Raw genomic sequence first — 14443 nt, forward strand, 5'->3', positions numbered from 1 at the left:
ATGAATTTAGTCACAGCTTTCAGATGTAAAGATTATATGGAATTCGAATATGAATCTAAAAAAGGAAGCTTGGCAAATACTCAGCAGATGTCGACGATGAGGCTGTTGTGGGAGGTCATGTTCGTGATGTTCTCAACGTATGACCAAACAAAGTAGTCTAATGGTCAAAGGAATAATTGGCTGAAATGTCGTGAAACAACTAAGAAAGATGAGGATAATAGTCTGCAATGAATAAATTAAAGTCACTAAATCTGTAACATACATGTATGGAACAGTAAAATTAGAAAAGACGACACGATTCCATTTCCGTTTGATGAATATTTGATGAATTGATTAATATACACGGTTGTTGTTCTTTTGCTTTTAAAGCTGTTGCTTTGTCACTCCCAATTCAATTTTATCCAAAAATAAATTTAAAAAAATAAATAAAAAAATAAATTTAAAAAAATAAATTAAAAAAAATAAATTAAAAAAAAAAAGGGGAAAAAAAGGGCAGCAAATACCTTTAGTCATTGTGCTTGCTGCCGTATATGAGAACCGGATTTTGTCTTCTAGGTAAAAGTTGCCCCTGAGCCTAACGTAGAAGCCATCGCTCTGGTTGTGAGTATTCCACGTTTGTGTCTGTGAGTACTGAGTACTTGTGTATTCGGCTACAAGTGGCTCCATGGAGCTGATTCCATTGTGGATTTCCAAGCTATTCTTTTTTTGAAATTCCCAACCTTCAAAAGAAAACAATCTTAATTATTTCCTGTTGGAAAATCTTGTTCATTTAACATAAAACAGTAAAATGCAAAACAATTACAGTTCATTTGTGCTCCTAAATATTAATTTTAAGTGCTTCTCCAGAATTTCCCCTGTTGTGGTAGTTATGTCCCCTTATCATAACTCTGAGGTTGAGAAGAGTTATTGTCCTTATTGTTTAGGTTTTTTTTTGTAATGGCATCTTATAAATAAAGCATGTGTTTAACTATCTCTCATCTTATCCATTTATTATCGCAATCATCCTATTCATAAACCCCATAACGTGACATTCCCAGTACATTAAAACACAAAAATAAAGAAAAACCTTTATAATGTGTGTACGCGTGACAAAACGAAAATATCATATTCCCAAAATCATATAAATTCATTGCACATCTATTTTATTATTCTCATATCATTTCTCTCCATGCAACGCATATCTTCAACCCTTACTTTTCTAGGTACATAGCTGTAGGAACTGCGTAGTCATAGTGGATGGTGTATGACTTATTTTCAATGGTTCTGTTGGGTATATGTTCCCAACTGGAACGTACAAAAAATGTCTGTGCCGAGCATGCGCAGAAACGCACAAGCATATGAGTCGGACCTACCTGCAGTGAAAAGCGAACCCGAGACCTTTCGATTACAAATCAAGTCCACTAATGAACTACACCCATCTTACCTCAAAGTGACGATTTAGTTTCGCTCAACGGCTATGAAAAGAACAAGCTGATAAGTGATTTCTGAGTTTTGAAATACACTTCTTTAATAACATGTCTTGCGTTATTGCATTTTCGTACCGTGGCGTGTTGATTCGGCGAGATTGTTTGGTGCTGCTTGCAAACGTGTGTGTCGATTCAACGGTATTTGTTTGTGGCACGGCAGATCGATTTGTTACATATCGAGGTTTCATTAAAAGAGTGAGTCAGTACCCTGTATTTCAAATTTCGAGTCTGAAGGCTGAAAATTAACAGAGTTAGTGCGAAGGAAAATGTACACAGACAGACAAGTTCACTTATATATATATATAGTATAAATACATATATAGTATATATGTACACACATATATATGTATATATACACATATATAGTATATACATATATATACACACACATATATATATAGTGTATATATATATATATATATAGTATAAATACATATATATATATACACACACACATATATATAGTGTATATATATATATACACACACATATATATATATACACACACACATATATAGTGTATATATATATATATATATACACACACATATATAGTGTATATATATATATATATACACACACACACATATATATAGTGTGTATATATATATATATATATATACACACACACACACACATATATACACACACATATATATATATATATACACACACACACATATATATAGTGTGTATATATATATATATATATATATACACACACACACACATATATACACACACATATATATATATACACACACACATATATATAGTGTGTATATATATATATATATATATATACACACACACACACACATATATACACACACACACACATATATATATATATATATATATATATATATATATATATATAGTATATATATGCAATCCCTGCAGCTATGTACCTAGAAAACAGAGCCATAAAACCCGACAGTGATATGGGACAAGAAGGAGTAATCCAAATAGTATGAATAAAAATTGTACGACTCTGCACGCTGGCTGTAAGGGAAGGAAGCCGTACATTTAAACATGCACAAATTATTTTCATGCCGCGTCTTTTTAGTTCTGGCATGTCTGTGTAGATTTCTTTACTTACCATCTTTCATTGATAATTGTTTTAAGTGTAAATGGATTTGATAATCATTCTTCTCGTCTGGAATCTTCTTGATCACCCAAACGCAATCATAAGAGAATCGATACATTGAAGAGATGCCGTGGAACGAGATCCCACCGCCAATATTTGTTGGTAATGTGGCGCCGCAATCTAAAGTCGAGGTGAAAAAAAAAAGAAAGAAATTAAAAATCGACAAAACAAAAAAATTATTTTATAGCACATCAAATAAATAAAACAAAGTAAAAGAACTTTACTCCTCAGCGAGTATATCATATATATATACATATATATATATATTTTTTTACATGGAGGTCACCACTTACCAAGACCCAGAAGCCACTCGGGGATTAGGGTTATTGTGTGTACAGTAATTGATGGGGTAATATCGTAGTAATAGTTAGTATTGGAGATTTGATAAAGTGTCATTACTTAAGGGGCGGTTCATCAGGAATTTGTTTATGTTGGACTTGAAGACATCCAAGTTGAAGTCAGGAGGGAAACAGGCAAGCGGCAGAGAGTTCCACAGGCATGCAGTTCTAAGAAAGAAGCTTTGTTCATGGAATCTATGTTTTGATTTAGGCACAGGTAAAAAGTGGGGGAAATTATTGACAGTGGTTTCAGCTAGACGGGTGTTTTTTGTGAAAGATTGGCGATGGGGGACCAGAGATTAGAGCTCAGACGAGCACTTGCCATGGAAATAACGATAAAACAAGGATAGGCTCGCAACGTCTCTTCTGTGGAACAGAGGTTGCAGGGAAGAGAAAAGGGCATCCCCCACTAGGCCACGAAGTCTATTTTGTTCTCTGTCAAGGCAGGATAGACTGTTTTTAGCAGCTCCTGCCCAGATGTGGCAGCAGTACACTCCATCCTTGGACGTACTTGGCTTTTATATATATATATATATATATATATACTTGGCTTTTATATATATATATATATATATATATATATATATATATATATATATATATTGTTGCGGACCAGGATATAATACCCTAGCTTGCCACAAGAAAATAATGAAACGAATGGAATTGAAGGAAACAAAGACTCAATTGATGGATAAGATAAACGTTGTTTATTTGCTGTTGAAAGAATGAACGTTTTAGTTATAACATGTGTTCATGTCCGTGCGTGTGTAACCAATGTTCGTTGCGGGACTGGTGTTGTAGAGAGAAAAACTGAGAACACCTTCGCGTAGCTGACTGCTAACATGGCGTACAGCTAAACCTCTATCCTCTTCTTCGTCTATACGCTGGATTATCATTCTCATTTTCACTACAACACTCACTTCTCTTCCCACGCGCAAACAAACGATAGTGACCCGAACTTGAGATGAACACACATTTCCTTTTCTCTCTACAACACCAGTCCCGCAACGAACATTGGTTACACACGCGCGGACATGAACACATGTTATAACTAAAACGTTCATTCTTTCAAAAGCAAATAAATGACATTTATCTTATCCATCAATTGAAGGGGTCTTTATTTCCATATGGTCCGCGACATATTTGGTGACCCCTTTATTTAAATGAAATGGATGAGGTTGAACGAAGCACTCATACACACACAGACTCTCTCTCTACAAACTATAAACTTTCTTCTCACCAGCTAATAACGAGAGACGCACGGCAAACTATAGACTTTCTTCACCAGTAAACAGCGAGAGACGCATGCCAAACTAACCACGTGTGGTACCCTTTTCTTTCATTTGTTTCTTTCACGAAAGAAATTCCTGTTCGTTTAATTCAATTTAACACGTCGTTTGTCTCTTCCTTGAGACAATTCATTTCCCTATTTCACACCATCACCACAAAATGGTGACAACCGAACGCGAGACGAACAACCATTGCCTCCTATGCCACAAGTCCACAACAAACTGGCGCCCGACTGATGCAAAAGCGAACAAGCATGGCGACCCTACCTTTTTTTAAATTAGTTGTTTTGAGCGAGACGCGCATTTTATTTGATAAAGAAAAAAACAAACTTTTCAACAAGAAAACTGCTACCGACAAGGACCTCAACGAACAACAATGACGAAACCCTCGGCAAAAAACGAACACGGAGCTGTCGACTTCATAGCGAATTTAAAGAAAATTCGAGCTCGACAAACATTTCACGGTTTCCTGAGATTACCCTGCAACAAACGCGAGGAGTAAAATTACATAGGCCTATACACATTCCCTCCCGCACAGCAGACGCAACAACAAAGAAACAGGACATCCCTATCGACACATAGGAAGAAGTTGAATCAAAAATACGAGTTGAGGTGCACCACGCACGCTGATAAACTCATAACTTGGAAGTTTCGTTGACAGCCGGCAACCAAACTCATCGTTCAACAAGAACGAATGCGCGACTAGCGCCAGTCCAAACAATGCCCACACTACCGCTGACTCACATGTGAAGACAATGGCAACTGGACACACGACACCGTCAACACGAAACAAAAATTTTCCTTCCAAACAAACAATTCACTTCTCTATCCAAGCAACTCTTTTCACATTTCAGCACACAACAAAAATACAAACAAATGAAGAGTAAATGCCTTTTCCACGCGTAAGTAAATACTTTTTTTGACGAGCACACTTCGTTTTTGACATTCCGTTCCTTTTGACGTTTTTCAAACAACCACACCAACAGCAAAAAAAAAAAAAGAAAACAGGATGGAAAATCAATTGCCGAAAACATTACTCACAAAAAAAAATATATATAAATATATATGCACTACGTATATATATATTTTTTTTCCTAGGAAGGGGAGTATTGTGCGAGCCTTTTCAAGTCTCACACAATATCATCTAAAACCAAGCTTCTCTCTTTACATCATCAACATTCTGATCCACATCTGACATCAATTGAAATGAATGGCTCTCGTCTTCAGGAGGCCTCAAGTTTTGACAAACTTCTTGGCTTGACCATTACTCCTGATCTTAAATGGAACACGTACATCAAATCTGTTGCCAAGGCCGCTGGAAAAATGGTGGGATCTTTCTATCGATCCGGTAGATATCTCACTGCTGATGCTATTCTCTATCTATATAAGAGCCAGGTATGTCCAAGGATGGAATACTGTTGTCACATCTGGGCAGGAGCTGCTAGAAAGGACTTGGCCTGCCTTGATAGAGTTCAAAATAGACTTCGTAGCCTCGTAGGAGATGTCCTTTTCTCTTCCTTGCAACCTTTATCTCACAGAAGAGATGTTGCGAGTTTGTCTCTGATGTATCGTTATTTTCATGGAAAGTGTTCGAATGAGCTTCAATCTATGGTCCCCCCTCGCCAAACTTTCACAAGAAACACTCGTCTAGCTGTAAACACTATCAATAATTCCCCCCACTCTTTATCTGTGCCTAAACCTAAACGTAGATTCCATGAACAAAGCTTTTTTCTTAGAACTGCACGCCTGTGGAATCGTCTTCCGTTTTCCTGCTTTCCGGCTGACTACAATATGGTTGTCTTCAAGTCTAACGTAGATAGGTTCTTGATGAGCCATTCCATATAAGTTATCAACTTTACCAAATTTTCATTACTAATGATTACTATAATGTCCAATTTCTACTGTACACTCTTTAACCCTTATCCTTGAGTGGCCTCTTGGCCTTGATAATGTGGTGATGCCTATGTAAAAAAAAAAAAAAAAAAAAAAAATAAATATATATATATATGAATAGAAATGTATAAAAAAAGAATACGAAAAGTATCAAAGCTTATAACTTTTCTTTATTCGTTTTCAATTGGTGACGTGCAGGAATACAAAATAATATTATGAAAAGAATTAAAAAACTTTTTTTACAAGTACATAATTTTCGACCGATCCTTCAGTTTTCATCGGTGTAGTGAATATATATATATATATATATATATATATATATATATATATATATATATATATATATTAGAATCCTCAGTTTTCGGCCCTATTAAACGATTTTCTCAGGTTATGGTGTGGACTATGATATTTTTCCGGACTCTGGTCACAATATTACAAAGTGAAAAGGAAGAAGGAGGAGAAGGAGGTATAGCCAATGAGAAGGTGCCACATCAGTTTTAAATATATACACATATAAGTACGCACATACACACATGCACACAGTACATATACACATATAAACGAAAAATTAAAAATTAAATAGTAAATAAAAAACGTGCCTTTACTGTCCAATATTTTGAATTCTAACGATATTATTTATTCCAAGAGAGAATAAGACGCTATGATGCTCATTTGTAAATCAACGGCTATTTCTCGTTCAAAATTATGATTAACACCAGGCCATGCCAAGTACATCTTCTAATATATATATATATATATATATATATATATATATATATATATATATATATATATATATATATATACTTGTTTATTGTTATATAAACATGTTTACATCCCGCTGCTACAAACAGCAATTTGTTTCAATCAAACAACAGATATCATCAGGCAGCGACTTGACTATTCAAATGTTCAATGAATAATGGATTTTTTAGGTAGGAACTCTTTAAAGGTTGGAGTTAAAAAACCTTAAAACACAGAACTTTAATTATAAGATGTAAAGAGGGAGGGGCAATCTAAAGAAAAACTAATAAAAAAAAATATAATGGAGAGAGAATGATGAGGAGGAGAAAAAAGAAATAGAGAAAGAAAATATATAGAGAAAAAAAATATGGGGAAGAAAAAGAAAAGAAAACGATATAAAGGGTTATTATAAGGAAAGCAAGGGCTAGAAGAGAAAAGAAAGAATGATGAAATATAGTTAAAGAGAGAAAGAGTGAAAGTAAGAATTAATAGGAAGGGAAGTTTAGAATGTTGAGCGGATATAGAAAGGGAAAAGATCTGCGTGTCAACTAATTTATGGACAAATATACATTATAATAACGAGACGTGTTATTACAACACAAACAAAAAATACAATTTTAGCGTTAAAATAACGTAGCGTAGAAATACTACATTGATTAGTGGAAATGATCAGTGGTTGAAAAATGATCAAAATGACCTGTTTGACATTTCCATAGAGTCTTTGGATTCTGCTGAAATGACAGATTTAGTAGGTCTATTCATACTATACAACTTAACCAAAGACATTAATGTCATGGATATAGGTTTGTATCGTGATGATGAACTGATGATCATTAAGGAATCCAACGGCCCTAAATGTGAAAGAACCAAAAAGATTATATTAAATGAATTCTGTAAATTTAAGTTAAAAGTAGATATTATATCAGATGTTAAAACTGTAAATTTTTTGGATGTGAACTTTGATTTAAGGAAAGGCATCTACCAACCATATAGGAAGGAAAACTCAAACCCAATTTATGTACACCCCCTATCAAATCACCCAAAATCTATCATTAAGCATATCCCCAAATCCATTAGCATATCCCCAAATCCATTAGTAAAAGAATCAGTGACAATTCTTCCAATCTTGAAACATTTAATAAACATAAATATTTCTATAACAGGGCCCTTAAGGATAGTGGATACAAAAACACGCAAATTGAGTTCATAGAACCAACACACCCAAACACAAATACAAATAGAAACCGTAAAAGAAAAATCCTGTGGTACAATCCCCCTTTTAATCTGAAACTTAAAACAAACCTAGGAATGAAATTCTTAAACTTAATTAAAAAGCACTTCCCTATTTGTAACATACTACATAAAATTTTCAATAAAAATACAATAAAACTTAGTTATAGTTGTAATGAAAACCTTGAAAAAATAATTAAAAAACATAATAACAAAATATTAAACAAAAATAGCACACCCATTGCTACCGAAGGGTGTAACTGTAGAATTAAATGAAAATGCCCTCTTAAAGTAAATTGTCAAGTTACTTCTGTAGTATACCAAGCAACTATTTCTACTAAGGAAAATCCTAACAAAAAAAAATATTACATAGGAATGATAAATAACAAATTTAAAGAAAGATTTACTGGTCACAAGTGCTCTTTTGAAAATAATGAGTAAAAAATAGAACTTCCTTGTCTAAATATTACAATGAACTAGTAGAGCAAGGTTACTCCCCAATAGTAAATTGGAAAATTTTAAAGAAAGCTAAAACCTGTTCATCTTTAAACTCACCTTGCTATCTATGTCTTTATGAGAAATTGTTTATACTTACGTTTAGAGAAAGAGATAAATTATTCAATAAGAAGCACAAAAATTCAATTAATTGCAAACATTATAAAAGCCATCTTTTAAGTAATTTAGTTTAGAAATAAAATTTAAATAAATTTAAAATTGTCACTGATTTCTATAATATATTAAAATACTATTAATATACTTTCTCCTCGCCTGATTTCATTCTTAACTTCCCCTATCTTATATACCTGTGTGTCTATGTGGATATGTATGTGTCTATGCGTTTATTTTTTATGATTGTGTTTACTTATGTATATATATATATATATATATATATATATATATATATATATATATATATATATATATATACTTTATTTTGTACACCCTCCTTTGTTGTGTACTCCCCTAATAATGTTTATTCAATCCATTTATATGCATTTATGTGTGTATGCATCTACCTGTACTCTTGTCAAATAATCTTTATTCGTACGTATTTATATATGTGTGTTATGTGAATTATACATATTTATGTGGGTATATATATATGTGTGTGCGTTGTTGTATATTAGTATATGACTGTGTGCATATATTTGTGTATTTTTATGTATGTATGCGTATACATAAAATTATATATATATATATATGTATATATGTATGTCTGTTTGTTCTTTGTGGGTATATACATATGTATTTTATTATTTTTAATTTTATTACTATCTACCTGTGTGTTGTTACTTTTGAGTATTTTGTCGATTTAATTACTTCTTTTACCTGAATATATTTATATATTTATATGTAAGTGTACTTTGTATCTATGTTCTTATTCATACTGTCTTGAATGTGTTAATTTGTGATTTAATATGACTTTATATTTATACTTAACTAGCTTAAACTTTCAACTTAATAGTATAGAGTTATACCTTTATTTATGTGTATATATATGTGTGTATATATATATATATATATATATATATATATATATATATATATATATATATATATGCATTGTATTCTTTTTATCTACATAAACATTAGTAGATTATTCTTTCTAATTATTAGTCTTATTTACTTTCTTCAATCCCCTTTTATGGCTAAATATGTTATAATATAAAAAAGATAATAAATATTAATTTTATTATTATTATTAATATTATTACTATTATTACTATTATTATTATTATTAATATTTTTATTATTACTATTATTATTATTATTATTATTAATAATAATTTTAATATATTGTTTTATCATTATTTTTATATATTTATTTAATAAAAACGTGAAACCTTTAAACTTATATCATTTAGTATAATGGGCTTAATTAATTGTAGACGTATGTTTAAACTGCGTTGATATTACTCGTGGACGTATGTGAGATGATTAATATGTTGGTTGCTTACATTCGCTGTCAATTTTGACATGTACACTTTTAACGCTAAGATTGTATTTTTTGTTTGTGTTGTAATAACGCGTCTCGTTATTATAATGTATATTTGTCCATAAATTAGTTGACACGCCGATCTTTTCCCTTTCTATATCCGCTCAACATTCTAAACTTCCCTTCCTATTAATTCTTACTTTCACTCTTTCTCTCTTTAACTATATTTCATCATTCTTTCTTTTCTCTTCTAGCCCTTGCTTTCCTTATAATAACCCTTTATATCGTTTTCTTTTCTTTTTCTTCCCCATATTTTTTTTTCTCTATTTATTTTCTTTCTCTATTTCTTTTTTCTCCTCCTCATCATTCTCTCTCCATTATATTTTTTTTTATTAGTTTTTCTTTAGATTGCCCCTCCCTCTTTACATCTTATAATTAAAATTCTGTGTTTGAAGGTTTTTTAACTCCAACCTTTAAAGAGTTCCTACCTAAAAAATCCATTATTCATTGAACATTTGAATAGTCAAGTCGCTGCCTGATGATATCTGTTGTTTGATTGAAACAAATTGCTGTTTGTAGCAGTGGGATGTAAACATGTTTATATAACAATAAACAAGTATTATTAGCTCTTTTTATTGAGCACTATCTAACGACCTTGTTGAATTCACTAGTCTATTACTTTTGAATAAAAAAAACCCCGAGTATATATATATATATATATATATATATATATATATATATATATATATATATATATTAGAAGATGTACCTAGAATTGCCCGGTGTTAAACATAATGTTAAATTCCTTAAAAAAAAAAAAAATGAAGTAAAAAAAAAACAAAAAAAAAAACTAAGACAAGTGCATGTGTTTATTATGTTTTTTCTAAACAGTTCAAGTACGATAGCCATTAGGCCAGTTTGACACAACCTTTTAAAAATGTTTTCAAACCTACTTATTCTTAACAGTGAATGATTCGCACATGCATATGTACAAAACAGTTGACAAACAGATAAAAATCCGATGACCCCCAAGAACCAATTTTTGAATTGTTCATATGTCCGAATACCCTATATATCAAATTTCAAGTCTGTAGATCAAAAATTTGTTGAGTATATAGGTTGAGAAGTGTCCTCTCACACACACATAATCACACATTCTCACTTTTATAGATATACTAGACTAGATATAATTGTTTTCTATTTGCAATTTTACTAATTATGATAGTAATTGCATATAAATAAATAACAGAAAGTTTCAACTGAGATAGCTCGATAGTGCAGTATTAGAGCAATAAATACTTCATAAATGTTACCACTTTATAAGAGACAGATCCTCTTAATGTTTATTTTTCAAAATATTCTTTTATTGGTAATAAGTTTCCTACAATTGTTTTGACTCAGTATACATATACGTGGATGCCAATATTGAGCCGAAACAATTGTATGTAAGTTATTATCAATAAAAAAATATTTTAAAAAAATGAAGTATTTATCTATACACATTTTTAAGTATATATTTTTATAAAATAGTTAAAATTGTTGCGAATAATAAGCTCAATGATTTGGTTGGTTGGTTGTTTTCGTTTTACGGCATATCAACCCTTTTCAGGTTATTTAATGCCGAATCTAGTGATTTTGAAGAAAATTTTTTTTTAATAGAATATATTTGTTTTTTGCAAGTCAGTTTCTATTTAACCCATAGTTGGGACCCTAACAGGTACTACCACTCCGGGTCAGAGTGGACCTGGGAGCAATGGCAATTAAAGCCCACAAGCTGGGGCCTCACCATCGGATATAGTTTAAGGTCATATCCAGGACCCCATAAGCTCAATGAAGATGTATTATTGACTTAAGAGTATCTATATTGTAAATTTACATTCCAGTTACCACGAGGTCCTGGGTATGACCTAAAACTATATCCGATGGTGAGGCCCCCACCTTGCGGGCTTTGGAGAGTGTGGAGGCACCCTTTAATTGCCATTGCTCCCAGGTCCACTCTGACCCGGAGTGGTAGTACCTGTTAGGGTCCCAACTATGGGTTAAATAGAATCTGACTTAAAAAAAATATACTCCATTAAAAATCGTTCCTCAAAATAACTAGATTCGGCATTAAATAACCTGAAAAAGGTTGATATGCCGTCAAACAAAAACAACCAACCAACCAACCAGTTACCACAAAATGTCAATTCACAATTTTTATTTTTTTTTTTTTATATTTATGTATTTATTCTTTTGTAAATATATAGGCAAATTTTTATATTTTCTTTTTTCATAAGTGTCTTACACATGTTTCTATCTACATTTTGATGCTGCCATTACATAAATCATTTGTCTTACCTATCTTTCAATAGCAATGCTCAGAGTCACTTAATTTCAATAAGATCATGCTGCAAATTTTACAAGTATTTCTAGATTTTTTTTTTTTTAATTACATTTTCACCCCAAACAAGGCACATTATCACTTTGATGTAGGGGGCTACTATCAGGGACATAAGCTACAGGAGTACTATGTGAGGAGTTGGGCAGCAAGATGTCAGTTCATGTTACACTTGAACTTCTGCATGTCAGTACAGTTGAGGAAGCAAGAACCCGGAAGGGAATTCCAAAGTCTAGCGGTTCTGGGGAAGAAACTACTGGAGTAGAAGGCTCTCTTACATCTAGGGATCTCTACTGTGAAGGGGTGGGATTTTGCTGCTTGTCAGGTTTGTTGGGGGTATTTACGTCGAGGGGGTATAAGTGCTTGCAGTTCATCAGAGCATTCACTGTTAAAGTACTTGTAGAACAGGCAGAGGGAGGCAACATTTCGTCAGTGGGACAGAGGCTAAAGCTTAGATGACAGTTCAGGACCTATCAGGTTGGCAACTCTCTTTTGAAACCTGTCCAGGAGTGAGAGACAAGCAACAGGTGCACCAGCCCAAATGTGACAATAGTACTCCATACATGGGCTAATAGTGGCCTTATAGAGGTACAGGATACTTTCAGACGTAAGTAGTTTTCTAGCACGGTAGAGAGAGCCCACATTCTTTGCAGCAGCTTTGGCAATGCTCTCAATGTATCTATTTCAGTTCATGTTCTCTGTAAACATTAGGCCGAGGAGTTTAAAGGAAATACTTTCAGGTAATGTGTTCTTAGCCATTGAATAGACACTTATTTTGCTTTTCAGCACAAATATTGAAAATGGATTTTTGAGTGGTGAATGATAATTATATGGAAATAATTATAGGAAAAGGGAATTTGCTACAACCTGGACAGTCCATTATCGGAAGTGTTTATTCACAGCTGAACATTTTGCTAACTGCATTTCATTTCCTCTGAAGATATGAGCCATTATTGAAAATCCATGGATTAAGGAAATTAACATAACCCCTTCTATATATTCCTTTTATCAAACAATAAATTCTTGATTCGAATATATGTATCTATATGTTGGTTTTTCAGAATTTAAAATTTAACCGACTAAATTTATATATTGCTCTATACTTAAATATTGAGCTTCTCCTTTTTGGCTATGATCACCCCGAAAGTATTACTTCAAGTAATATCTATCAGGATTTTCATCTGAATTCTAATCAGTGTCTGATCTGATAGTATATGTATACATATATATATTTACACACATATGGTATATGTTTATATACAGGGTGTCCACAAAGTCTGGTTGCATAATCTACATGGTGCCCACAAAGTCTGGCTGCATAATGTAGCCAGACTTTGTGGACACCCTGTATACACATATATAGCATATAGTATATATATACATATACTATGTATATGTATCTACATACATATATATAGTATATGTACACATAAAGTATAGATATATATACACATATATAGTATATGTATATACACATATATAGTATATGTATATACACATATATAGTATATATATGCATATAGTATATACACATATATAGTATATATACATATATATAGTATATACACATATATAGTATATATATATATATATAGTATATACGCACACACACATATAAAGTATATATATACAGATATAGTATATATATATACACATACATAGTATATATATATACATATATAGTATATATATATATATACTCACAAATATAGTATACACACATATATATATATACTAGCATGGGTTCCCGGCGTTGCCCGGGTGTTTGGAGGTGTATGCTGAGCAAAAAAAAAAAAAAAAAAAGGTCAATTTTTTTAACTTTGACCCCTATTGTGACCCCTTAACATTTATTTTTTTGGCTCAAATCAAGTTATTAAGTTAGATCCATGTCCAAGGAACCTATATCTAAAATTCCAAGTGTTTAGACCAAAAATTGTCGAAGGAGTTTGGTAGAGTTCTCAAAGGTCAAATCGTTGAACTTTGACCCCTTAACAGCCAAATTTCTGGCCGAAAACCGATC

At 32.2% G+C, this 14443-nt stretch overlaps 1 protein-coding gene across 1 annotated transcript in view; it reads right to left on the reverse strand.

The window, feature by feature from the left end:
- LOC145259723 (uncharacterized) overlaps positions 1–14443 on the reverse strand; it is a 79494-nt gene that overhangs the window by 25208 nt on the left and 39843 nt on the right. Inside the window, exons 8-9 of the mRNA XM_080117410.1 lie at positions 2569–2736; positions 504–719 (exon numbers count right to left, since the gene is read on the reverse strand). Coding sequence (XP_079973536.1) covers positions 504–719; positions 2569–2736 — 384 coding nt within the window. The remainder of the gene's footprint in view (positions 1–503; positions 720–2568; positions 2737–14443) is intronic.

Source organism: Euprymna scolopes, chromosome 35 (genome assembly GCF_053919585.1).
Source record: "Euprymna scolopes isolate OS-2025 chromosome 35, ASM5391958v1, whole genome shotgun sequence".
Classification (NCBI taxonomy): Eukaryota; Metazoa; Mollusca; class Cephalopoda; order Sepiida; family Sepiolidae; genus Euprymna; species Euprymna scolopes.